At 39.5% G+C, this 26,487-nt stretch overlaps 2 protein-coding genes across 4 annotated transcripts in view; one reads left to right on the top strand and one right to left on the bottom strand.

Annotated features, from left to right (window-relative positions):
• Window positions 1-36: 36 nt before the first annotated feature.
• On the top strand, window positions 37-7,960 carry LOC121323426 (transmembrane protein 41A-B-like). The gene is made up of 5 exons (XM_041264503.1): window positions 37-327; window positions 5,378-5,531; window positions 5,968-6,129; window positions 6,528-6,666; window positions 7,346-7,960. Exons 1-5 carry the CDS (start codon window positions 164-166, stop codon window positions 7,564-7,566), a joined length of 840 nt encoding a protein of 279 aa, XP_041120437.1. The 5' UTR covers window positions 37-163; the 3' UTR covers window positions 7,567-7,960.
• A 7,954-nt stretch (window positions 7,961-15,914) lies between these two features.
• Window positions 15,915-26,487, bottom strand: part of LOC121322597 (insulin-like growth factor 2 mRNA-binding protein 2) — an 80,591-nt gene continuing 70,018 nt past the window's right edge. The window contains exons 7-16 of one of the 3 annotated variants that reach the window (XM_041262750.1): window positions 26,001-26,135; window positions 25,135-25,257; window positions 24,517-24,652; window positions 23,817-23,951; window positions 21,469-21,537; window positions 19,798-19,914; window positions 19,083-19,157; window positions 18,253-18,384; window positions 17,766-17,879; window positions 15,915-17,334 (exon numbers count right to left, since the gene is read on the bottom strand). In XM_041262750.1, coding sequence (XP_041118684.1) covers window positions 17,239-17,334; window positions 17,766-17,879; window positions 18,253-18,384; window positions 19,083-19,157; window positions 19,798-19,914; window positions 21,469-21,537; window positions 23,817-23,951; window positions 24,517-24,652; window positions 25,135-25,257; window positions 26,001-26,135 — 1,132 coding nt within the window. In that variant the 3' untranslated portion in view covers window positions 15,915-17,238. Of the gene's footprint in view, window positions 17,335-17,765; window positions 17,880-18,252; window positions 18,385-19,082; window positions 19,158-19,797; window positions 19,918-21,468; window positions 21,538-23,816; window positions 23,952-24,516; window positions 24,653-25,134; window positions 25,258-26,000; window positions 26,136-26,487 lie in introns of all 3 variants that reach the window. The other 2 variants (XM_041262748.1, XM_041262751.1) reach the window with 2 other exon arrangements.

Below are 26,487 nucleotides of genomic sequence, written 5' to 3'. Positions count from 1 at the left end.
TGTTCCATCGATACCCAATGCTGCAAGATTGCAGTTCCGCCTCCAGCTCCAGGCAGCGCAGTAGCTGCTGCTGGGATCAGCACGCTGTTATTATCTGTGATACCCATACAGCCGGGAGCTAGCAGCAGCAGGAAAGTAAATCAAGTTATTCTTGCCCTGGACAATGCGCACTATCTCGGGTTTAATGTTCCTGGTTGCCGCGGCTACGTTCTACCTTTACCTCCTCTCGACCAACCTTCCCCCGGGACCGAAGCGAAAGTTCCCACAGGATGAGCGCGAAAAGTCAGGCGAAGACTCGGACCCTGACACGGAATCGGAGGAAGTCAGGTAGGCTGAGAGTCAACCGGGATCGCGGCTCGTTGAGCGGGGTAGAGCTGTTGGGGCAAATATACGCAGAGAGAGACTTGAAGAGCCTGTGTATATCTAGAAAGTCGACAAGGGTCACAGCAATCACACGGTCGGATATATTTGTTTTGTCACACTCCTTTTTATGCAAAAGACATGACAGTAGACTTAGATATACGTTTTATAACTTATACTGACATTGTGTCATTTGTTGCACAATAATAACAAATAGCCAGCGTCTTGGCGTTTTCTAAACGTTGGACAATTGTGCAGTGAATTCAAGTTCAACCGAAAGTAAGCTATTTTGAAATATGTTTGGCGAATTAATAACCATATGTAGTGTTCAGCTGCAGGTTCTCTACATTTTATGTCATTGAGTATATTTCAGTGATAAACCCACACACTTTCATAGTGAAGGAGTTCAGCATACGATGGGCATATGGAGGTATTCTTTCATACGTACCATACGTCTCTAATGCCTATCACACTCGCATTTAAGACATAGCAAATTGGTAATCCGATTGTAATGACGCGTGGTATTCACACACTTAACGAGTTAATGAGTAGTGGCTTGTGTGATTGATTTAGCTAATTGAGGCTATGTCCTGGGAAGAGGTTTCTGAGAAACTAAAAGAAATGTGAAGTGTAGAAACATTTTGGCCAATGACGCCCCCAGTGTAGTTATTTTAGTCCACTGCATGCAAGAAGACTTTAACCAAGATGTTTGTGTACTTAAGCGTATTATACTTGGTATTCATATTTGTTACAAGATCTACAGTACTTGTAGAATTCTGGCTTGCGATTGGTTAAGATGACGGAGGCGATATCTCGGGAACAGGTGCTTTACTGCCTATGTATTCAGAGCCACCCTTTTCAATATTACAATAGGCATGAAGTCGTTATTGTTTTAAAAGGGATAATAAACTATTTGAAAAAAAAAAAAAAACATTTACCTACCACTTTACAACTTTCTGGCAAGTTCTTATGTTTTCTGTACACCATTTAGCTTTCTAGACTTTATTCTCACTGGGAATGGGCAAAAACTGTTTGTTTATCCTGCTATACAGTAAGCTGTAGACTCAGTACACCCATAGCCTCAGTACTCGACTTGGTTTCTTAAGTTTTTTTTTACCTCAGATTCACTGCCTGCGCAGCAGGTATTAGGCTACAATATGTGTGCAGCGTAGTAAATGATGACTTTGCATATAAGATATACAGACTAAACACCAGAGATGTGTACTGTATGTAAAGAGTAGGATTTGTTAATCCGTGCTTTCCAAGTGTGATTGCCAGACAGTGTTTCTGATCATGTATAAAATGGCCTAGGAGCTCTGGGTAGTTTTGAGTGAGTTTGGAGAGGACTGTGTTCAGCTGAGGTATGATTAAGAAATGTATGCCTGGTTTTGTTTGGTCTTGTTGTTCACAAGATTAGTTTAAAATGTCACTCAATTAGAAAAGGAGTCCCATGCTCCTCAGGCTAGATTCCACTCCTTTTGGATGTAAGGACACACTTTTTCATGTCCTCCAGGAATATAAATAACACCCATTGCATAGCAGTTTGACCTACTATGGCTAATCAAGCACATGTGAAAACGTGAGTGTTTTTTAATTAGAAATATTTCAGGATGGACATTCCTACTCAAGTGGACCAAAATGGGGTTTCCTCTTATTAATGTCAATTTATTATCATTTTTGTTGAAAAGCCCTCAGAGCAAGCACTGAAATTTATTCAAACCTGAAGTTATTTGTCGAGTGCCTGTGTGAAGTGTTTAATCACTGATCAGTGGTTTTAGAACAGGCGTTATCAATTAGTGTCCTCTGTGCTTTATTGAGCAGTAACAGAACAGCTGACCTCCATAGAAAATAGATGTTTTATATACATATGATGTAATCGTGTGGTAATGTGAGTGTGTGAGAAGATGTATTACATTCAGGTATGTAAAAGGCTAATCTTCTTTTTCTGTTTTGTGGGAAGTAACAATAGCTTGTTGTTAAACAGTTTGAATTATATTTTTTTAAATGTGGTGTCCATTTTATGTTTGCATACAAACAAGCCGCCCCGAATGGTATAAATGAGTAAGAAGTAATGCTATCTGAGCTTCTTCTTTTTTTATTTTAAAGTAATCCTTGCATTCAGCTTCTATTAATAGCGCAGAAGAAACCTTAGACCCAACACTTGACTGCTAAACTACACTGTGCAAGACTCCAGGGCTTTTCCACAAGTCTTACACCTGTTGGGTTGAGAAAGCCGCACTTGAGAAAAGTTACTTCATGTCCTCTTTTAATATGTGAACCAAAAGCTGTGAGAAGCTATGGGTTTACACCATGGGCGTGGAATAGAATGTGCTGACATCCCCAGTTCCATAAGGGGACTTTTGGGGTGAGGCATTCTGAGATGTGAAATGGATACAGTAAGAGCATACCGCACACTGGCCTAGCCAGCGTTATTTTATCACTGGAGGGTTGGCTTGATTTCATGAAGCATTCTTTGATAAGGCTTTCTGTATCTTGATAGTACTGTTCTGATAGTTTTTAATTGAGGCGCAACTCCCAGTTATAGAAGAATGAGAACCAGGTTTTCACAGCACAGAGGCGATTGCAATATCTTTACTTCAAGACCTACAGCCAGTAGAGTCTTTGTTTCAAATTCCACGCAACAGTCTCTTGGTATTAAACCAGTCCAGTAGCAAACAGGAAACAATAGCAGTGAATTTGCAGTGCAGCTTGTTGTTGCCCATTTTGAAGCCTGTCCTTTCTCCCTCCATTTTCACAATTCACTATTTCAACCTCACCTGTAACCACAAAACACTCACTAGTAGAATATGCAGTAATACTCAAACAGAGTTAATACAATTCTTAAACAAATGTTTTAACAAGGTCAGATTGAAAAAGACTTCTAACAGGAACATGTTTAAAAAAAAAATGGTATCAAGTTGGTTTTAGTGTTGCTACTTCCCTTCTCTTCCTATTTTTCTTATTTTAAATCCCATTTTGTTCTGGCTATGCACACTTTTCTTTTGAATATACACTAGACGTGTGGGTGTTCCAAAGCATATTTATTGTTCATACTTGAATGGCCAGCTTGCAGCAGTGTGATGTCACAATAGCTAAGCTCCACCCCTCTGTGTTTATATCCTCTGTCACTCATTGATTATTTTATGTATCCTCTCCTTTTCCTCTTGTTGTACTCATTCCTGAATACCCACAAAACCCTTCCCTGATAAAAAAACATTTGGCCCATTGACTAAGGGGTCAAGCACATTGACCTAAACCCTGCTGAATAATCAGATCGACCCCTTAGTATCCTTCCTCTGAAGTAGAAGAACACTCTTTGTATCAGCTGGATTTGCTGCATGGATCAATTCAAGTTCCATTCATTTTTTTCCCAACCTAATTTAATTGGATTGTCCTATTAAGTGATACTTTATATAGAAAAGACAAATGCAAATATGAATACAGTACAAGTCTGATGTGATTTCTCAGAATCATGGAGTTGCTTTTCAAATGAGATTCAGTCACAGGGGGAAGGAAGAGGAACCTGGGACCTGAAATGTGTGTCATCTTTAATATGACAGGAAACGTTATCATGTTTCCTAAAAACTTGCAAGAGAGTATGTAATCAATAATAAGCACCCGTAGTGGGTATTTAAGCAAAAATACCCAGATGCAATTGCCAGATATTACAGGTGGGGCTTGTAGTGTTGAAAGGGCATATTGTCACATGATTTGATTCTCTAGACCAGCTCAAAACCAGGTAAAGGTGGATGAAAGAAATTTGATAATAACTTAATATGGGAGCAACAGAACCCCAAATCCCTCAGAATGATTGACACACCATAAAACAGGAAGAGAAATGTGAGAAGGCAAGTAAAACAGCATGGTCAACCTTCATTCATCATCATTAACCAGACCAAACTTGGAAAATGGCACCGCAGCCAATTTTCATTTTGAGAACATGATCATACTGATCATGTTAAAACATGAGTGACCTTGAAACAATCCTTGGTGTTACCCATGCCGGTTGTGCAAATCTTGAATTTGAAATGATGTGATTTCACTTGGAATGACCACATGGTTACCATTTTGAATATCTCTTGTATTTTTGTGTTCTAATAGATGAAAACAAAACCTGGATGGGGATGTATCTGTTTAAGAGCAGCCTTTCTAATAGCTTTCACCTGTGGAGACCTGGGCTTGAATACAGTCAAGGACCATGATTGTATACCCCTGCACTTATCACACAACCTAAATTCAGACTGATTGTTTACAATGGACTTCTACTGTAAATGTAACATGTATAAACATGAAAATAAACATTTATAGCCATCCTGTAATTAAAAACCGCTGTGCTTAGTCACGCCACTTGGGGGTGATCAGATGTCCTTCTTTAGAGCAGGTCTGAGGCATGCGGAGAGCCATTGATCCTTGTTGACGTGGCAGAGTTCTGTGAGCGGTTACAAGCACACCCTAGATATACAGTGTCACACAACTAAGGGGGGTTCATCAGATGTAAAGGATGCCACAAGAGACCAGGCCAACTGGGAATGTCAATAAAGTTGTCTGTCTGCAGCACTGTGGGCAGGAGAAACACAAAAAGTGTTAGATAGAGGCCTGTCTAGAATTAAAGATGTAACTCGTGCCCCAAATGTTGAGGGAAAAAAAAAAACTCTTTTGATAACCTTCAGACTCGTTTTTCAGCATGTAGGGAATGACCTGGACGCATAACATTTGTATCATTTTAAAGCTTGTTCCAAGGGCTTCTTTCAGCAATAACTAATGCATTGAATCCAGAGCTGTGTGGGCTGAACAATTGGAACAGTACATTATGTCTCTGAAAATGATTTTAAAATGGGATTGGAATTGAAGAAGAGGAATCGACCCTAACCCTGGTGGTAGAAACTTGTTGTCCACAGTCTGGCTTCTCCACCTGCCAGCTTTCTTTGGTCTGCTGGGAGGTTCTTTCACCAGCAGTGGGAATCTTTGAGGAGCTCTGAGGTGATTGTTTTGCCTGTGCTCTTGTGTCCTCTCCCAGAACTCTGACGTTCCCCTCTGACCTGGAGGAGCTGCAGGAGGTGGCTGAGTTGCTAAAGTTCTACAAGACAGAGCACACTGCCTACGTACTGCTGCTCTTCTGCAGCGCATACCTCTACAAGCAGTCCTTCGCCATCCCTGGCTCTTCCTTCCTGGTTTGTATTGAAGCAGTGACGGGATTCAGGCTAACAAGATCGATCCTTTAATCGTACCAGTCACGCACTTCTCAGATGTGCAGTTTTACAGCAAGTTTTTCATTTACAAAAATGATATCTGGCATTACACCCGCTTATGAAATCTCTGTTTGTGAGACATCAGCTGTTCTTGCACTTCTTTGGTCATTTCACCTAGAACGTGAAATCATCCCTAACCCTTCAAGGCTTTTCTTCCTACCATTAACCAACCAGCAGATTCTCCTGTTGAGTAACCTGCTTTGCAGCCTGACGTGCTTTCACCCTGAAACACTGTTGATATGAAATTACTCAGGAAGTGAAACGGTAACAGACTTCCTTAAAGGCAAGGCGCAGCCATGCTCAACACGTTCTGTAAGCTACTTGTTCTGTTTTAATTGCGGTCTGTCTTCTCTTTCAGAACATGCTCGCAGGGGCCTTATTCGGACCCTGGCAGGGCCTCTTCCTCGCCTGTGTCTTGACCACGGTGGGCTCGACCAACTGCTACCTGCTCTCCAGAACCTTTGGCAAGCAGCACATCGTGAGGCTGTTCCCTGACAAGGTCTCCCTGCTGCAAAGGAAGGTATGTGCAGATACCTGGGCATAGGTCCACAGGCAGGACAGTATAAACAAAGCCCCCCACACAGCAGGACTCTCAGGCCAGTGTGACTGCGTCGTGACGTACATTGTGATCTTGCTTTCGCAACGAAGGGGTCATTTCTGTCTTTACTATCCCCTGCCGAGGAGGCTTCTCCCCGGAAAAAGGGATATAGTGGCGTCCAAATGTTTTTACGCACAATACATCGAGAGAACCGCCTGTCCAGTTGTGATTGCAGAGGACATTCTATTCCATGTATTGATTGTATCGTAATCTGGGGGGGTGGGGATGCTGTCTGCCACACTTGTACTCAACTCTACTGTATTTTATTTTATACAGATATCACCGTAGATAACCGCTTGTCTGTTTTGTTGTGTCGGCAGACAGAGGAGAACCGGAGCAGTCTATTTTTCTTCCTGTTGTTCCTGAGGTTCTTCCCCATGACTCCAAACTGGTTCCTGAATGTCACGGCTCCCATCCTGAATATCCCCATCTCCATTTTCTTCTTCTCTGTCCTCATTGGTAAGACCAGCACTGTCTGTTTGAGGATACTGTATTGCAGTGTGATTGCACTGATGGCAGTACCTTGGTCTGCTTGAATTAGGACTATTTTGATGCAAGTGCAAAGGAACATTTTCTAAAAGAAGTTTGTTTTTGCACCTCAGGGTTGGAAATAAGACTCCTGCTGCATTGCAGTTTGATCCACTTCTGGTTTCGCTGTGAGTTTGAGATGACACACCTGAGCTTGTTACCTATATATACACTAGCTAAACAAGCTTGTATTAAAACCTGAAACTGCCATGCAATGAGTCTTATTTTCATTCCAGCACCTGCTTCAAAATAGGGCCCTTTGTTTTTTAGACTAGGCAAAAGGACAGTAAAAGTCAAGTAGATAGTCAAGATAATGGGTGAAAGTGCCACTGTAGAAAGAGAGTTATGGTGGTAGGCTGCTCCAAGACCAAGACATTGGTCAGCAGAGTTGATGGACAATGGCAAAACGAACAGAAAGATTAGAGGGGCCAGTGGAATCTGAAATACTAATGACGGAATGAATTAACATCCCCTGAGACACTGCAGCTTCTGCCGCAATCAGGACATACAGTGGCCCAACGTGACATGAGGTCCAGTGCAGGTTCTAATAAAGTTGCAGGGCATTGTGGACGCTCCTCTAGTCTGATTCCTACCTGGCTTCCTCCGGCAGGTCTGATCCCGTACAACTTCATCTGCGTGCGCACCGGCGTCATCCTCTCCGAGATCTCGTCTCTGGATGACCTCTTCTCTTGGAGCACCCTGCTGCAGCTCCTGGCCATCGCTCTGGTAGCTCTTGTCCCAGGGGCTCTGATCAAGCACTATAGCCAGGGGGCGCTGAAGCTGGACGAACTCGACAAGAACGGGCACCAACTCGACAAGAAGCTCAGATGACCGGCGTTGACTTAAGCCAACTGTTTTTTTTTTTTTTTTTTTTTTTTTTTTTTTTAAAAGTGTTTTATTTTTGTCTTAATGAATTTTATAGCAAGCGTGTGTTGGTTTTTAAAACGATGTGAACTGGTTAGGACTGTGTGGCTCTGTAGCTTCGGTACTGATTTGTTAGCTGTTTGGGGAGTGAGTTGACACAATGGCCGCATGGGTTCGCTGTGTCACCTGAGAATAGGATTAAATAGCCTTGGAAACTCCCCCCGTCTTTCTTTGGACACATTGGTGAGGGGATTGTGTGTGTGTGTGTGTGTGTGTGTGTGTGTGTGTGTCTGTCTATTTGTTAGGATATATTTATAATGTGGCTACCCGCTGCCAGACCATCACATTTATGAGCACTTCATTCATGCCAAAGTTTTAAAAAAACTATATATATATATATATATATATATATATATATATAGCGTATATAAAAATGTGAAGTTAATGTGCGTCTCACTCAGTCAGTAAGGTATTGTTCTCATATTTATTGTGAAACATTTTCTTCAGGTTTAGAATCTCGTAAGAGCTTTCTCGTGCAATAATTTGTACAAAGGAATGTATTTTTTATAATACTTTTTTTGTCAAATCTTTTAAAAAAATCTGCTGATGAGAAAGGTGGGGTTTTTTTTGAGGGGGGGAGGTGTTTGAAAAGTCTGTAAAACAGCAGAATGGTAGGAAAGGGTTCTGGCTCAGCTGGGTATTTATTGTGGAAACATCATTGTAGTCTTCTGTCCAGTCCACTGCTACAGCTTGGGCTATGAGAGGTGGAGCCACTGCGCTCTGATGTGTCTGTTTTAAGAGAAGGCTCCTGGTCTGATCTGCTTTACCCCTTGGGGGCGCCTCAGGCTCTACTGACAGATAGGAGAGGTGAAACTGGAGCAGCTGCCGTACTGCCTGTTTTTGCTGCTATGGTAAGTGAACAGTATGGCTGTTGGTGTGCCACATATAACAGGGTTCTATTTCTTTTTTTTGTGTGTGTGTGTTTAGTTTCTTTAATTTATTTATCTCAAACGAAACACTTTGATACAGTCAGTTAAAATGATTTCTGACAGGTTATCAAACAGCGCCGTGTGTTTCATCTTCATTGTCAGAAACAACACTGTCAAATCCTGTTTACTGTATTTACTAAATCAGTAGACCAAATTCTACTCTAAAACAGGAAAGGTCTGCAACAATTACATTTTACAGATGTCCCACTATGGACATGTTTACAACAGCACATGTTTGCTTAAACAAAGTATGTAAACGTAATGTAATTATGCAGTTGTTATTTTGTGGCATGTATATTTAGCGTTTTATTTAAATAAATGCAAAGTTAGTGATTTTTAATACATTTAGGATATTTACTGTGATCAAGCAGACCTATGTCATTACTGTGAACAATGTAATCTCAACAGGTTAAACTTGTATACTAAAGTTTAGTTTACTGCTTCTAAACCTCCTCCATCTCAGAGTTCACTGTACACTCCAGTGAGCAGCAGAGTCTGTCACAGTTTTATCTTCATTTCGACAGGGTAAAAGTTTAAAATGCCATTAAAGTACATAGTGCTAACTGAATAATCCCAGTAAATTGTTCCTAATATGTACTGCCATTATTTTTTTTAGGTCTTGCATTTCCTGTGTAAAGGACATACACAGTGTTGTAAGTGTGTATTTGATTTTTTTTAAAGCTCTTAATAAACTAAATTTATAGATCGCTCCTTCCAGGTGTTTCAAAGCAGCACTTCTGCTCCGTTCCCTCGTTCTATTTCACAGTTAGGAACACAGGAACATGCGAGTCACTGGAAAGACAGTGGATGGCTACAAATAGATCCTAAGCTTGAGGCTTCTGGTAGTTTGAGTTCTTATCATACTCCAAGAAGGAACTCGACTCCCCATTATCCAATTGCTGTTTTGCTGTTTTCCCTCCAAGTGACCTAAAATGGAATATTGGGACACAGAGGACATCGTCCTGGTTTTTGCACTGAACACCCCAAAAACTGAAAACAGTCGCCAAAGTTTAGAAAGTGACTGTACAGTTATATATTATATAATAAAAACTAATTCTGCTATTTTTTGTACTTTTGCTGTTGAACAATCTTTCTTATTGAGTGTATTCATATAAATTGCCTCGAAGTATTGTGAAAATAAACGGCATGTCTCGGTGAGGCCTACTCTCTGGGGAAATATCCTCACTGTTGTTGTCTAGATGAAAGCTGCAGCTACAGATAGAGCCCGTCCTTATTCCTTTCTAAACAGTAGACGCACAATCCTCTCTGCCAAACTTAGGAAAAGCATGTCAAGATGTATAGGTGCTATTAAAGGGGTAAAGTGTAAATATTGGTCAGTCTTTATCCACCTGTTTCTGTTGTTGTCTTCCAGGCTTTTTTTGTGGTTTTCATTGTTTTTCTGATAAGACCACAGAGTGTGGTTAAACCTAGGGGTTTGTGTATAACCAGGACCTTTCTCCATGCTGAGCTGCCAAGACTGCGGTTTTATCTGAAACACTGATATTGATAATCGTGTGTCATTTGCCTCCATTTTACAGGGGCTATGCCTAAGCTTGTTTCCTACACTCGATATTGCATCAGATATGAACTCTGGAATGGCTCAAACCGCTGTGCAATTTATTTCCATCCATGATTTAAGGGTGTGTATTTATCCTCTTGAATTTGGTGTTTGCCCCACACTTCTAGCTGCTGAATCTCAAAATTGTCTAGCAAAGTTACACATTGTTTTTTTTTTTATGTTTTTTAGAAGAAAATGTTTTTCGTCTGGCTTGCTTTGTGATGTTTAATGGTATCAAATAAAATAAGTAAACAGTATTTACCTTTTGTTGGATGTTGACATACATCTTGTAAAGTAACATGTACAGTCGACACTAGGGGTCTTTTTACTGTGGAGCAATAGACCCCAGTAAGAGTGTTCATGTGTGTACTTTGGGTAGGTAAGAGATGTTGCACAGGAATATGCACTTCTTTCTTAAGAGACATTGTCAACTGTGTGTTTGTGTAATATATATATAATATAATATATAGATATATATTATTATTATATATATATATATATATATATATATATATATATATATATATATATATATATATATATATAAAAGCATAATTATAAATCATCTCAAATTAAAAAGAAATTCACATTTAAAATTAGTGCCAGATTTCTTGTCAAATGCTTCCTTCCATCAAACAGTGTTTCTATGGATGAGATGACAGCTCTGCATAAATAGCTTCTAGTGTAAATGACCGTTCAGTGATGGGAGTCAGAGACCTGGCAGAGTCACAGCAAGGGGCTGATCTTTAAGTGCCTTAAGCCCTGCACTGCTTGTAGTGTTGCTACCTCAAGCTTACAGAAGCGGTTTTGTAAGCTATTGGCCCTCTTTTTATATAACCAGGCATACCTGGAGAAGAAGGATTTCTCTGCGGACTTGTGTAGAAATTGCACGTGTTACTAGAGCTGTCGTGAATATCATGCTGATGGCTTTTCTAAGTTTAAGACTGTAATGGATTTTCTGTTTTGTTTTCCTGCATAAAATGTATACTTATATATGTATAATAAAGAGTGGTTTTGAAAATCACTTGAAGTCGAAACCACACTGGTGAAGGCATTATTCACAGAGAATCCACTGAACTTTGGTAGGAAGTTGCAACCTGAATGTGCCCCACATTTTGTCCATAGGACAATTCACATAGTTGCAGGAACTAAAAGATGCTATCATTGAAGCAAATGGAAATTGCATTGAACAGCACCAAGATTTAAACAATGAATGAAACCAGCCTTCCCTGTTAGCAATTCTTGTTTTGCACCATAATGCCCTATTCTCCATCATTGCTATTTAGTCTCGTTACAACCACCCCAGGATAGAAAGTTTGGTACGAATCCATGGAATTGAAGTATTCGGGTTGGAATAACCCAGATTTTACCAGCCCAAAGAAATCTGTGCAAAACGCTAGGCCAGTTTGGTTTGCCTTCTCTTGTTTTCGTATTCAGTGTTGGTTGATCCCTCAAATTGTTCATGTTACTTGGAAATGGCTTTTGGGGTTAAGTTATTGGGATTTATTTATTATCTTACTGGAAATTCTTAAATCTTCTCTGTTGTTGGTTTTATTTTATGAAGCTTTTTTTGGAAGTTTGTTCCAAACTTCTGTATCCCTAATGTTCCATCAAGAGAAGGTGATGTAGGTCTAATGGATTGTAAGTGTCTCACTGACTTTGTTTACAATTATAGCCCTGCTTTTTAAAAATAAAAAATTTGTGACTTAAACATTCTGTGTGAGCGGTCTAATTTTTTTTGTTTTTTGTCCTGTTGTAAGTGACTGTTATATAATGCACAGTTCACAGCCTACCTCTGTAAAATGCTTTGTGATGGTGCTCCACTATGAAAAGCTTCATATAAAAATATTATTATTATATTTATGGCAGGCCAGTAAAACAGCAGACAGAACTTCATTCAAAGAACATGTGAAAAATCATTTTCAGAAAAGGAATCACTGATTGCAGATATCATATCACATTAAGGGGACAGGGACTCCAAGCTTTACAGTGTGTGTTTAAACATCACAGACTGTCAGAGCAATATTTAGCTCTCCAATCTTCTGTTTATTAAAGAGCAAAATTACATTTTAGTAGCTGTTTACATCCCCAGCTGTTGAACAGTAAACCACTGATATATATAATAGTTTGCAGTGTATTTCTCTGGATTTGAGTCTGTTACATTGTGCTCAAAACACTTCACCGTTTCTTGAATCCTACCTGCTTGAGAATGGCCTTCAAAACCAGCCCACACGTCGACAGCCTCTCCGCACAGAACTGTACTGTATGGGTTTCTTTTAATCATCATCGCAATTTATAAGACTATGGCAAATTCCTAATACCCAAGTGGTAGTAGAAGAAGACAGGCAGGCAAACACAGGTTTAAAACAGCAGTGAAAATGAAGTCCCAGGTATAGTTAGCAACCTGAAACTGATTAACAAACAGCTGTGTTGGCAAAGTCTTAATGCTGCAGAATCCAGTCTTTCCAGGAGGGGCCCAGAAGTACCCAGTCAGCAGCAAGAAGTTTGGGTGGTGTGTGTTTCTGTCAGTCAGTTTGGATAGTGTGTGTATCTGTCAAGGCTGAACTCCCTACAGAGGGACGGGTTGAAACACTCTTTAGCAATCTGAAGTATTAGAATCTGGGGGTATACAGAGGTGTCCGTCAGCCCGTACATAACTGTGACATTTTTATGTTTTATAGAGAACCGCTTCCCCAATTGTAATGAAACTTTGCAAAAGTTGTCAGAATATTCTAGGTATGTCATCAGTGCTATATATATTATATATTATATATATATAGTATATTATATATATATAAATATATATATATATTTAATTTTCCACTGTCTCAGATTTGAAACGTGTTTTCCAAGGGAAAACAAGTGAACATTAGACGTATCATAAATCAAATTTTATATGGAATGTTCTGTATTGTAAGTGAAGGATAAATGCAGCTAGTATTTCTCAGATTCACAAGGGAAAACACGTGGGACCATTTTCAAATTTCTATATCATGCATCTGCCATAAACAGTAAGCACTTTCCTGATAGGAGAGAGTTTTGTCCCATTGTCTGTATCCGCTCGGGTGGTGCCTTGTCCAATCTGTTCAATGGTATCTCCTGCCAGGTCTTGCAGGAAGGCTCCTATGCCCTGGCTGCGTTGACACCAGTGTCCTTACTGGCTGCTGGGGGCTTTGGGCAGGTGGAGTAACAGTGTGGTCCTAGTTACAGAGGTTATGAAAACCCAAGACGTAAAGAGTGTCTTCAGTTACACTTGCAGTATAGAGCAGCACACCTGCCTCGAGCTCCAGGTGCTGCAGCTGGGAATCCATTACTCCAATATTCCTACAATGTGTTGAGGAACAAGCTTCCTTTACCAGGGGAGGTGTTGATATCATGACAAGTTATCTTTTGTTAACCCATTACCAAATACAATTTTCTATGAAAAAATCTAAACACAAGCTGTGTTTATGTAATTTGACACAGCTGAAATGAATATTTCTTCATGAGAAAAAAAAAATTAAATCCCTCGTTTAGGCTACTTTGAGTTTTAAATTGAGTTTTATCTTCATCATGGTTAAGAAATGTATACGTTTTAGGCTTCAGTTTCTTATTTTATAATGAAGATTCATAAAAGCATTGGAAGGACTGTATTTGCAGAATTAAGTTACATTTAGACGTAACTTTTGCGGTTAACGAAATGAGAGTAAGTTATCATAGCAATGGAGTTCAAGAGAAAATTTAAATAACCAGTTACAAATGCTCCAATAATTACAAAGCAGCCTGTCCTCAAATGAGGACAAATGCACTTAATGGGGATTTGATCTTTTTCTTTTTTATTATTGAAATAGCTTCCTCTAAGCTCAACTGTACAAGAGACCAGTCGATATGGAGAGGTCTGGGCAGGTTTGTTGGCATTGGGCTACACCAGTTATTGGCATGTCTTCAGCATAACAATGAGATCAGTCAGCACTGCTTGAGGGAAGGGCCAAGGCTCAATGACAATAAAGCAAACATTTTAAAGCTGGTATTTTTGAATCCATATGGATGGGGGTTAGTTAAGTCACTGTAAATCACCCAATTTAATCTCCATTGCCGTCAGTATCTGTATGAGCAATATATATATTAGAATGACATTTTCTCTGTATGTCACTTGCTATGGATAAATGCATGTGTCATCTACACAGGTGTTTGTGTGTTATAACTGCTGCATTTGAGTTTGTGTAATTATCAATGTTTCTTCACTGCTCACTGGCAAGACAGTTTTCATACACCATATACAGTTTTCATATATGTATTATTTATACATGTGTGCCTTTATTAAGCCAGGTTGTTTCTTTTTATGTGATTGTATCCATGAATGCTTTTTATATAATCTGATTCTCCTTGAACATATAGTCAGTCAGTCTCTCTCTCTCTCTCTCTCTCTCTCTCTCTCTCTCGTTTCATACCGTAATTAAAAAAGATATATTATTTATATTTTTACACTGTATTAGTTTGAATTGTAGTAAATAGCACTGTTTACCGCTGTCTTGCTCACTATATTTGGATGTATACTTCGAGTGGGTGATAAATCAATTCAGGAACACGAAGGTATTTAGCAAGCAGGCAGTCTGGGTTAAATGGCCAACAAATGCCCCACAAACCAGCAGGGGTGGTTTCCAGTCCCTGTGTGGACTTCCCACTTCAGAGCTCTTTTCTTTCTTTCAAAAACTGGATAGAAGGAAGATGCTTTTAGTGGTGGGGGCATAGTATTGTGTGTCTGCAGTCAACCATTTCAAAAGTGGAGTCTGGTTCATAGGACATTGGTTTCATGATGTTTTCTTTTTAACACATGAAATTGAAGCCGTTAGCACAGGTGCATATCATATTGAGTGTGTTACAGTATCAAACGCTTAGCTTAGTAATAGTTAGTCAAAACAAGCCCCCATTGCACATCAAGCAGTATTTACTATTTTACTCTCATTACAATCATCTCTCAACAGAAAATTCACATGCGCATTTCTCGGTTTCAAAAATTGCAAGTGCATCAGCGGGCATGTGGTCAAAGTGGGGAGAGCTGTGTGTTAAAACATACTGTGCTACCAGATAAAAACAGGCTGGGTCATGATCAATGTTGTTAGCTAGATGTATTTCTTTTTTTCACAGCACACTGTTTGCAGTAAAGGAAACTGGCATTGCAGTCTGTTGGTACAATGGCATGTTTTTTTCATGAATTCAGTACACATTATTTCCTTCAACTCAGAAACACTATAGGCATGCACCCTGTCAAAACTTTTTTCTTTTTTTTTATATACATATGTTTCAAGGTTTATCAAAAAAAGGTGGTAATCTTCCAGCCGTGAGGAGTAGAATAATTTAACAATCTAGTTAGAATACTCTAGACCCATTCTCATGGCAGGAAGCTTGGTAAAGGTTTCAACTAATTTATTTTTCTTTTCATTTTTTTTTTATTATTATTACTTTTTTTAAAAATGCTCAAAACTCTCTGTTTTACAAGGCATACAAAATCTGTATAAAGGGAAAATGAAAGAAACGCACTGAGGTACCCTAACGCCTGAGGTAGATCATAATATCTGAAATGCGTACTGTTCGTATAATGGGACAACAATCTTTTTATTCTTTACTGTTATCATTATTAAAAATTGCTGTTATTTAAAAAAAAATAAAGCATTTCTCTTCAATTTCACATGTCAGTGTGACAAAATGTTTAAAACAAAAAATAAAAGGATTCATTTATTTTTCGCACCATTGTATAGGAAAAAGTATATATTTACGCACGTATTATATATATCTATTATATATATATATATATAATATATATATATATATTGTGTGTATACCTTAAAACGTTTGGAAGCTCTAGCTAAACTGACAGCTTCTGGAGAGAGAGAAATGGTTTCCAATAAGTGGCATTTAAGGCAACACGTTATAGTGCTGATACTAAAGCACAGTCCATTCAGTCATCATGCCCAGGCTAAGAACTGCTCAGGATTTGTTCAGAAAATGCTGGAGATGGAAAAGGCTGAATATTCTACATTCATGGTCATCAGGCCTTTATAGAAATCTCCCTGCAATTCAAAGCCACTTAGTGTAAATCAGCATTGGTTGGATTAAAAACTGCCCAATGTTACTATAGTTAATTTTAGTTTCTTACGGATCTTTCTCTCTCTCCTCAATAGACATTTCAGACACTGCTTTCAAACTTCTTCCTCCAGACAGTGTTTTAGGTTAGGTACCATTGGATTTGCTTTTGTGACCCAATCTAGAAGCGGAAGTCAAACAACAGGATGCTGCTTGCTGCTGCTCAGCTGGAAAGAAAACATTACAGTATGCAAAAGCCAGTTCAGGACCGTGAAGCAAAGAGAGAAATGAAAGACAGTGAGCTAGTAATAGACAGAAACCGTCTGAAAGGGACGCTACCCCTTCTGTTGGCACACACACAGGCTAAGAAACAAAGAGTCATCCTAATATTCTGCTGTGGTTCCTACAGTAGAGTCTTGCTCCTTATTTTTGTGTTAAAACTGTGAACTCCAAATTCCAAGAAAAAGATATGTTCAAACTGCCGAATGAACTCTCAATTGATACTATCTTTCTCATCTCTAGAAAGCCTATTTCGTCTAGGAAAAAAAAAATAACCTTTGTTATTCTTTTATATATTATTTCTAAAATATATATTAATACTGCTAGGGCTAAAGGACACTTAGAAATGTTGCAATCTGAACATCAAACCCCTTTTTTTATTGTAAAATGTACAAATTTGTTAATACGGCTTCTGTTTGTTTAGGTTAGGCCTATGTTAGTCCAACTAAAGGGATATCGTTAAATAGAGTGACAGAATTCTTGCTTTTGTTTTGTTTAAACTGGTAAAACTGCAGATGCCCTCTCAGCAAGATTTTCTTTCTTTCTTCTTTTTTTTAATTATTTTTAAACACAATCCTCTGCCCCTCTGCACTGGCAGTACATGCACAGCTCCAGCCTGTTGGCTGACACAACATTTCCCCAGTAAGGTTCTTTGGTTTTACTCCCCATTCTGCTGGTCTTGTCTGTCTGTCTCCTCTGTTGGAAGGGCTACATTCATTGGCTGTTGCTCACAGGCGCCGCCCTGGTGGTTCACTTGGAGTGGTGCGCCGTGGGAGTTCCCTGTTGGTGTTTTTGTTCCTGCTGTTTGACCTGCTGTACAATCTCCCTGATCTTCCGCTGTGCAGTCTGCAGACACAAAACACAGGGTGAAGACTACCCGTTTCCAAAACTGGTTCACGGATGTTAGTTTCTGTTTAGTATACCAGAAATATGACTTGCTGTATCGGCCATGAACAAGGCTACAGATAGTGAGGTTGCAGCTAGGCTTTTTGATATAAAATGAACTGAATAATTCGAAAGTGATTAAGTAGCAGGAAGCAGCATCTGAATTATGAAAAGCAAACAAACAAGCAAAAACCAAAAAAGGGGAACAGTGATCACATTGCTAGTGCTAATAAGAGGTAAGGTCTTGTTTAGCATTCATTTAACAATGCATGGGTCTGGTCTGGCAGGTAAAATTAAGTCATTTTCATTTTCATACTTGATCTCAACTTATGACAGAAATGCTATCCTCCTAGTGGTGACGGATTCACCCAGAGCTGTGGAAAGAAGCATACCTGGCTGGCAAAGAAATGCCCAATGATCTTAACAAAGACTTCATCGTTTTCATCTGGAGTTTGGTCCCTCGGCACAATCACCTCAGCGCTGGTGAGGTTCTGCAGCTCATTCACCTGCAGGAGGGCACCCGGTTAGACAGAAAATATGGGTTTGCTTAAAAACAGAACTCCGAGCCATTTACAAGAATAGCAGCATTTACTATTGAAATAGTAAGCATTATAATTGTATAGGCCACATTGGGACTGATTTTCCACTGTGTGCAAATCACCCATGTAATACAATTTCTATGGAGGGGAAAATTTGTACGGCACCCGGGAGGGGGCATGACAGAAAAAATACATATCATGTGCATACTTCTTACTATCTCGTAGGCCACACAGAACATGGACTAGAAACTGGTTGTAGATTTGGCCGATCCTGCTCTCGCGTTTGTTCAGACACATCAGACGCCCCCGTTTCCCTGGCTGCGCCAGTCACTGAACATACCGTTTTGCCTCCCTTGCCGATCACTCTCCCCGCTGCAGACGAGGGCATCTTGATGTGGGTCTCCAGCTTCACCTCCTCTTTTGGACTGAAGAAATTCTCCTCCTTCAGCTTCCCAAATATTCGGCCTTGAGCCTGTGTGGGTTGGGGGAGGAGAGACGTACATTACTTGCTGCTTCAAGGATTCTTGTTACTGTAAGTTTTATTCTTTTGCCCTTCATATTTTCCCTGACAAACAATGATTTAGACATAAAGCAGAAGAGTTTCCACTGCTAATACAAAGGTCACCTGAATAAACAGACTTTCCAAGGCAGAAGTGGAGGACCACATTACACAGAATTACAGCTTCTAAAGGTACAGAATAACACAGTGGTCCCTCTTTAGGAAGTTAAAGTCAGGAGCCATAGTTACATGACAGTGCTGTTTGTATACCTCCTTATAATTAGAATGAAAGTGCTAGTGGAATGGCATTAGGGGAAAAATGGAACCCCAACATTATAACTGGTTCAGCTTGTATAAAGGGCAGACAATGCCAGGTAGTAACCACCAAGGCCAAACTGTTTTGTTATTCATTAGAAACAGTGTTTGAACAGGGCTTAATCCCGATTTTAAAAAGCAAGGTCAATTAATTGTATTGAATCAATGGATACTTCTCACTATTGTTAAACAATCCATCAAACACTTGTTATACTTGACTGTACTAATTTGGTGGTTAAAATGTGTTAAGAAAAACTAAAGGTACTGTAATATTCATGGTGTATCACAAGATATGAATCACATCAGTAACTGGAAATAAACCTGTAATGGACATAATGCCGCCCCCGCTCACCCACCTTGAACTGTGCCTCCGGGGGCCCTGTGATGATGACCATTCTCTCGCTGGCTTCAGGCCCTTCCGCTGGGGCAATCTAAAAACACAACACCCAAATCTCTACTTCGTTTACAAAGAAACACGTGTTGTATTCACACATTGGAACTGCACTCTTGGAGGAATAAATTCAGCAACTTTATAAGAAGTGACTGAAAGCTGTTTGAACAGCTCTAAAACTATTTTGCACACTATCACAGCCACTCAAAAAGCTTTTTCTCCATTTTTTAGCCTGTAAAGAAGAATGTGTTTCCTCAAAATGTCTTCTCAAAACTTTCACACAAGTATCTTTGAGCCCTCCGGGACTTCATTTCTTGGTTGCATTCTGAACATTTGAAGTGATTCTATGTACAGTAACTCACAACCAGTAAAGGGTTTCCTATTCTCCAAAGGCAGACAGACTTTATTATACTCCGGTCTATAGCACCAACTTAATTTTGTGGCAACAGAGCTCCCTTCTAAAAACAGTTTCACAATGACAGTGCAGAAACTGATTCATATTCAGTGCATACATCGCTATGGATATAGAATCAATGGTTTGGAACCTTATTTATTACTGTCACCAAAACCTTCTTAATGTCCAGACTGAAACTAAGACATTGCTGAGCGGTTCAGCAATGTGTGTGTACCTGGGAGTGCTGACTCCACAGAGCGCTGTGTTCCCGTTCCCAGGCCCTTACCTTGATGGAAGCCCCGGCGAACCTGGCCAGCTGTTTGATGTGCTGTCCTTTCTTCCCAATGAGGGCTCCAACTGCCTGGGTTGGAATAAACAGATAGACCACTTCCTGTTCTGGAGCCTGCTGAGAGACACAAGCAACGACAGCTTCAGCTCCATTCTCTCTCACACACGGACACATGGACAGACAGACAGACACACGCACACACACACACACACACACACACATACTTGCATGCCTATATTTGTGGGGACTTGTCATTGACTCTCACTATTTCATTTACTATTTCTAACCCGTGTCAGATAAAACTCCACACAGGGTGATAGTTGACCTTTTTTTTAAGGCATATTTAGTTCTTAAAAATGTGTTTTACAAAGTGGAGACGTCCCTATAACATTGTTTTTCCAGGATTTACTATGTTTGTGAGGACATTTTCTTATTTAAATTTTGTCTGCACATTGATAGTAATACCTGCCCCCCCCCCACACTAAAGGACACTGAGTTAATATATTAATTCAGTTTCAAACTGGTCTACCAAAATGGAGACCACATATTTAGTTGCTACAATATAACTGAAAATGAATAGTGAGGAAATGCAAAGGCAAGCAGCAGCAGCATAACAATGGCAGGCTGAGGGGTGTGCTGATGTGAAGTTGCAGCTGTGGCTAATTTGAGCAGTGAGGTTAGTCCTCAGTGACTAATCCCTTCAAACATTCGCCATCACATTTGTGACGGTTCCCTATAAAGCTCAGTAATTTGTGCAGTCATGGGATACTTAAGCTATTGACAACAAGTGTCTACTAACAGTCCTCTATCAAATTAGACACGCTGTCTTTCCCACAGTGACTAAAACTGCGGTTTGTATACTGTTTGCATAATAGTGTGTGCTAACAATGCCAGACATTTGAACGAGTAGAAGAACTGGCAAAAGTGTTACACAGAATATAAGTAGTTTTTTTACCTAATAAGGTTAAAAAAGAGGATTCTTTTGCCTATACAATGTAGTGGCAAAGCAGTAAATATGGTCACAAGTACCAGAAAACAATTCCTATTATGATATCTTATTTTTCCCGTCCATTCATTTTCACATTGTTTCTTTCTGGAGATTTTCTTCTTGTATTTGTTTTTAAAAATGCACTGTGCATAGCCACCAGCCAATGACATAAAAAAAAAAAACAACAACATGTAATATTGATTCGCAAAGACCCAGGTGGTTTCCAAGCAGTTTACCAACACAGTCCGTGTGTTTCAAGCTCGTCAAAGGGTTGTTCAAAGGTGGTCATAGCAGTATATATATATATATATCAATATATAAAGTGATATATAATTATATAATCTATATCATAATATAAAAAAGTATATATCAAAATTTTTATATATAAGATTATTATATATAAAGTTGTAAGAAAAGAAGGTGTTTCGATACGCGCATAAGTCCAATGTCAGTCATCGACTTCTCTCGTCCGTACCCATAAGGTACTGTCAGCCAGCATGTGTGCGCGTGTGTGTGCGCATGACTCGCTGCATCAGTCAGGCATTAGAAGTCATTCCCCGAAGCGCTCTTCTATCCCTGGCAGGGACGGGAGGTGTGCTGAAGAGAGCAGAGCAGGCAAGACTGAGAGACAGAAGCAGCGAGCAGTACAGGTGAGCACAGACAGCACGGGGTGCACTTACTGAGTGCTGGTGGGTAACAGCGTTGGCTGGAGGGATCCCGTACAGACCACTCAGATACGATGAGTGACTCTACAGCAGCAGAGAAACCACAGTCAGGACATTCGTTATCAGAACGGACATGCTGCGCTCAACATGCACAACAACAACCCCGCCCACAGCTCTGATTGGTTCACCTGCGATGAATTGTGATGTCACTGCGTTGCACATGTGCATGGGTACAGAGTAAATAGATTCCAATTTCAATTTTGAAAGAGGGTCTCTTCTTTTTAAAAATATATTTCTTTTTTTTTTCAAATCTATTTTTTTTTTTTTTGGATAAATCAAAATTTGAAGCTATTTACTCCAAAGCGATAATTTGTTGTTAAGTGAACATTTCACTGCACTTAAAAACCAATCTTCGCTATGACACGCCATTCTCTTTTTGTTCTCGGATACCTTAATATATCTTTTTACTTTGATCTCTTCTGCAGTAGTTTCCATGGTTGCCGTAGTGATGGAATGTTGTTGTTTTTTTTTTTAAACTTAATCTTGTTCCATTTCATACACTACAGAAATCACAAGCTGGAATGTATCATGACAGTTGCTTATCCATAAACCAATTTCATGCCTCTGAATTATTGTGTTCAGCGAAAGGGAGTAAGAATCTAGTCATGATCGTGTCATGTGATCCACTAGACCTGTATAAACAGACGTGTGAAGGCAGCAGACATGCTGCAGTTGCCCAAATGACACAAACCTTCAACACTGGGCATGTGTGGCATAGGTTGTTTCCGCATAATTACACGCTTATTAAATCAGTAGTTATCATTTAGGAGCAGAATTCCAGTTTGTACCATGTTATTACATGGGTATGTATGCCTGATAATCCAAAGATAGCAAGAATATACCAGCTTACATTCAGCTGATTCTCTTAAACTGTATTAAAAAAAAGATCTTAGTGGACATTCCTCTAGATATTTCATTCCTTTAGCCCTATATTTACAAACTCTGTTTTCAGGCAGCACACTATTATTTTATATTTTTAAGTATTTTTTAGACAGAAATACACACCTCGGAAATTGGGTTCTGACACTTTTACAGCTAACCCTTACCAGAGCAGCCAGAAATAATCTTCCGAGGCATAAAATAAAAACTAAATGAACACAGTGAATTAAACAGCAGTGTTTTAATACTGTACGTTTAGTTGTTTTTTACATTTAAACAACTGCATATAGTTAACTACAGAACCCATATGTTTTGTATCATTAACTGGAACGAAACAGTTTGTGTCATTATCTAAAAAAGGCATGAACTGTCGACTGATGAGAGCAATCAATTAGGCGTTGCACTTCGTGTTTTTTTTGTGAATAAGAATGTTAAAAAAGAAAAATTTGGTGATGTTGGTGTTTTGTAACTGAACCACATCCCGTTAAGACCGCCCACGCAGCATCTGACAGGCTGCACAAAATGTCTGTTTATCAGCCAAGATGATTATTGGTTGTTAGTTGTGTTGGAAATTAATTCTATCCTGTGGTTACTTAGTAAAGCCGGCCACGCAGCATTTGACAAGCTGCACAAATGTGACAATAAGCGGGTTTGTGAGACGATATTAGAGAGGTAATGGTGCATGGCGAGTGGTTTTTCAAAAATCGTGATAATAAACACGATGCGATATTAAACAAGGTGATATAAACAGGTTCATTAGTATTTTGTATTAGCATGCTAATGCTTTGTTTTATCTCAAGTGGTGCAAACTTTGCACTGGAGCAAATGCTGTTTTGGTTTTGAATGGATTTGAATGAATCAATCTGCTTGTTGTATACTGCTTCGACAGTGCAATGGGATTCAAATACAAATCCTATCATGTTATTGTAATGGGTAGATTGCTGTATGTGCAACGGTTATGACAGCCCCACAATAGTAGGGCAGTGTAAATATATATATATATATATATATATATTTATTTTATTGTATTTTTATAGAGGGCATGGACAGTAGGCAGCTAATTAAAAACAATGCGGGACTGTACATTACCGTTAGTGTTGTTAATGAGAATGGCAGCTAAGTTATTTTTCTGTATGAGCTCTGTTTATGTCAAAATGTTAAACAAAAAAGCAGATCATGTTTAATAAAAAATATGCATGCAGTTAAAACATGATGTATGATAAACACATCTATTTGAATTGTTTTATTAATGTGTATCTGTAATAAAACAGCATTTATGAAAAATAAAACAAAATAAAACAGCATTTGTGAAAGAATTTCACGGGGCTCAACTTATGATCTTTCTTCACCACTCTGATGTCTGAAGAGATGAGGGTAATACACACACACACACACAGAGCCAGCAGGGGGTGCCAGACACTCACTAGGAAGGGGCTGTAGCCAGTAGCGGTGGCGGTGGCTGCTCCGCGGGGTCCAGACGCAGACGGAAGTACCGACAGTCCTGTCGAGAAGATACCAAGGGCGTTCATATTCAACCCTGGGATCAAGTTGGTTTGTTGCTGCACGAGAATGAGAGCTACAGTCAGTGAGGGGCAGACAGGACATACAAACGGATTCAAACAGGTGCAGGCAGGTCATTAAAACAATGAGAACAGAGGGGAACACAGCCCTGGTGAAGGCTCAAAAACAAAGACTGACTGCAATACTCTATTCCTACCATCTGGTGTCACTGTTACTCATGGTATTAAATGTTTGTACTGCAGTTCAGATGGTTGTTTTATTCAGTCAGTGGTTTAAGTAAGAGCTTCTGGGATTATAAAAAATAAAATATTGTCAGCATAGTAAACTAATTGACTGTTACACACCACTCTGAATCACACAGAATGAGTCACAGTGCGTTCAATCTCTCTGCAGTGATTTTTTTAAGTCGTATTTTACTGCAGTTAAAATTGCGCTGTTTTGAAAGAATTGCTTTATTCCACGGTGAAGCTTTCCCCTTTCAATGAAGAGGTACTCATTTATAAGCGGGATGCAGTAAATGGCTCATAGCTCTGACGCGAGAGAGAGCCATCCCTTTTACACAAAAGCGAGTGCTACCAAACCCAGGTGTTTTGCTCCACTTACATTAATAGCAGCAATGTCGTTTTCATAGCCTTCTCTCAATTTCTTCATTATTTCTACTTCAGCCTTGCAGCAGGCCTCAATACTCCCTTTCACAGTAATGGTCCTCTCAGGATTATAAATGGTTAAGTCTTGTAAACTGAGAGCGGGAGAGGGAGAGAGAAAGACTCACTTTGAAATGCTGGAATTCTGTATGTTGTCTCTATTATTATATAGGTATTTATAAATATATATGGTACTACTGTACAGTAACACTACAACAATTCTCCGCAAGGGGGACTCTTTTAAGACTGTAAGATGGGGACCAAAATACAAGTGCTATCTGAGCATTGCTAAATTGCATTCTACATATTTGCCCATTATTTTATAGTTTATTTGTGTGTTGTTTTAAGTTGCTGTCATGTGAGTTGTAAAGCATATAAAGCCCTGGACTTATATATGTTTAAAATAGATATCTGAAGACCACTTAGAGTTTTGTTTTTGTTTTTTTATCAGAAGTGTGTTTGGAAATTTCGAGTTCACAAATAATTACACTTATGCAAGAAATGCGGGCGTGTTTTATAGATTATAAATAGCGATAGACTTTATAGACTATAAATGTGTTTAAGAGTGAATACTTACGAAGAGATAGTTATCTTGGTCCCAGTATCTTGTTCAATTTTCTTGAGGTTTCTGCCCTCCTTACCAATCAGCCTCCCGACTAAACTGTTGTGAGCGAGGATTTTAAGTGGAATCTCGTCAGCTCTAAATAGGAGCGAAAAAACAGAAAACGAAATCCCTATGCGTTAAAAGGCTAGAAAAAATCTTTGTTAAAGAATTTTCTTTAAAACAATCCTCAGATGAGCATCTGCAGTTACCCTGTGCATCTCTGCTTTAAACCTGTATCAACCTGTTTTAATTAAATGAGACTTCCAAACTGGGCCCCATATGAGCAGAATCAAGATGTTTTTAAAGCTTCGATTTTGTTTGACGTCTTTAACACACTTTTCATGAAGAGACCTCTTGTCAATGACACTGAAAAGGTTATTGAGGTTTAGGATGCAGAAGACAGATGCAGACAGCTAACAACACCCAATTTGCACTTTAATCAGGGTTTCTATTGTGATCCCATGCCAGGGAGATACTCACCGTCAAAGCCCTGTATTGTGCTTAGCTGTCTAACTGTCTGCTTTCCCAAGGAACTATTTGTTTAATTCAGAATCAACAAACCACAGAAATTACAATTAACTAATGTAGTGTCAATCTGATGCAAATATACGGTGCGCAAAACACATCGCGAGCCTTGCCGGTTTCACTGGCTGAAAAAACAAGTCTAGTTTCGAAGCAATTATTATAGGCAAAGGCACATTTTCTTGAAAAGGTAAGGGGGCAGAAAATTAAACTGAAAAGGCAATATGTGCGTTTGAATCCAGCCTGTTAGATGTGAATTACATACTCTTGGAAAGGAGTTTTTCCCGATGAAGCTACAGTGCCTGTGAGATACTCACGCCTTGGTCTCGTCGGCCTCTTTCTGCATGATCTCCAGTATCATGCAGCAGGCGGAGGAGCAGCCCTCAGCAGTGGAGTGGATGGAGATGGGTTTCTCTGCCGCTCCTGCATTCTCCTTCCGATGGATATCCACCCTGGAACACAGACCAAGCACAGCAGTCAAACTAACAACCTCGGGAGAACTAGAGCAGCAAGCCCCAAAGTCAACTATGAGGCAACAACTGTAGTCAACATCTGTTATATTTAAAATGATTCTTCCAGAGATATCTGTGATACTGTGGTTGGCCCGCCATTTTGTTTATATCGGGGCAGAGTCAGGGAGCACTATAGACCACTTCTTGGTCAACAGTACAAACTGATTTTCCAGTGCTGTAAAATACTCCAATAAAATCCAGCTGTGTCTCACCCAACGTGTCCCAGTCATTTTACCCTGAGGTTTCTGCCCTTCCTTACCATTCGGTCTCCCAGTTAGACCATTATAAATGT

Source organism: Polyodon spathula, chromosome 11, assembly GCF_017654505.1.
Source record: "Polyodon spathula isolate WHYD16114869_AA chromosome 11, ASM1765450v1, whole genome shotgun sequence".
NCBI lineage: Eukaryota > Metazoa > Chordata > Actinopteri > Acipenseriformes > Polyodontidae > Polyodon > Polyodon spathula.
The sequence above is the reverse complement of the archived record's forward strand: the minus strand, read 5'-3'. Positions and strand labels throughout refer to the sequence as shown.

Coding starts and splice junctions, on each gene's coding strand:
- LOC121323426 (XM_041264503.1), top strand. CDS start 164: ATGCGCACTATCTCGGGTTTAATGTTCCTGGTTGCCGCGGCTACGTTC. Junction 5,532..5,967: donor TCCCTGGCTCTTCCTTCCTG/GTTTGTATTGAA, acceptor CTTCTCTTTCAG/AACATGCTCGCAGGGGCCTT. Junction 6,667..7,345: donor CTTCTTCTCTGTCCTCATTG/GTAAGACCAGCA, acceptor TTCCTCCGGCAG/GTCTGATCCCGTACAACTTC.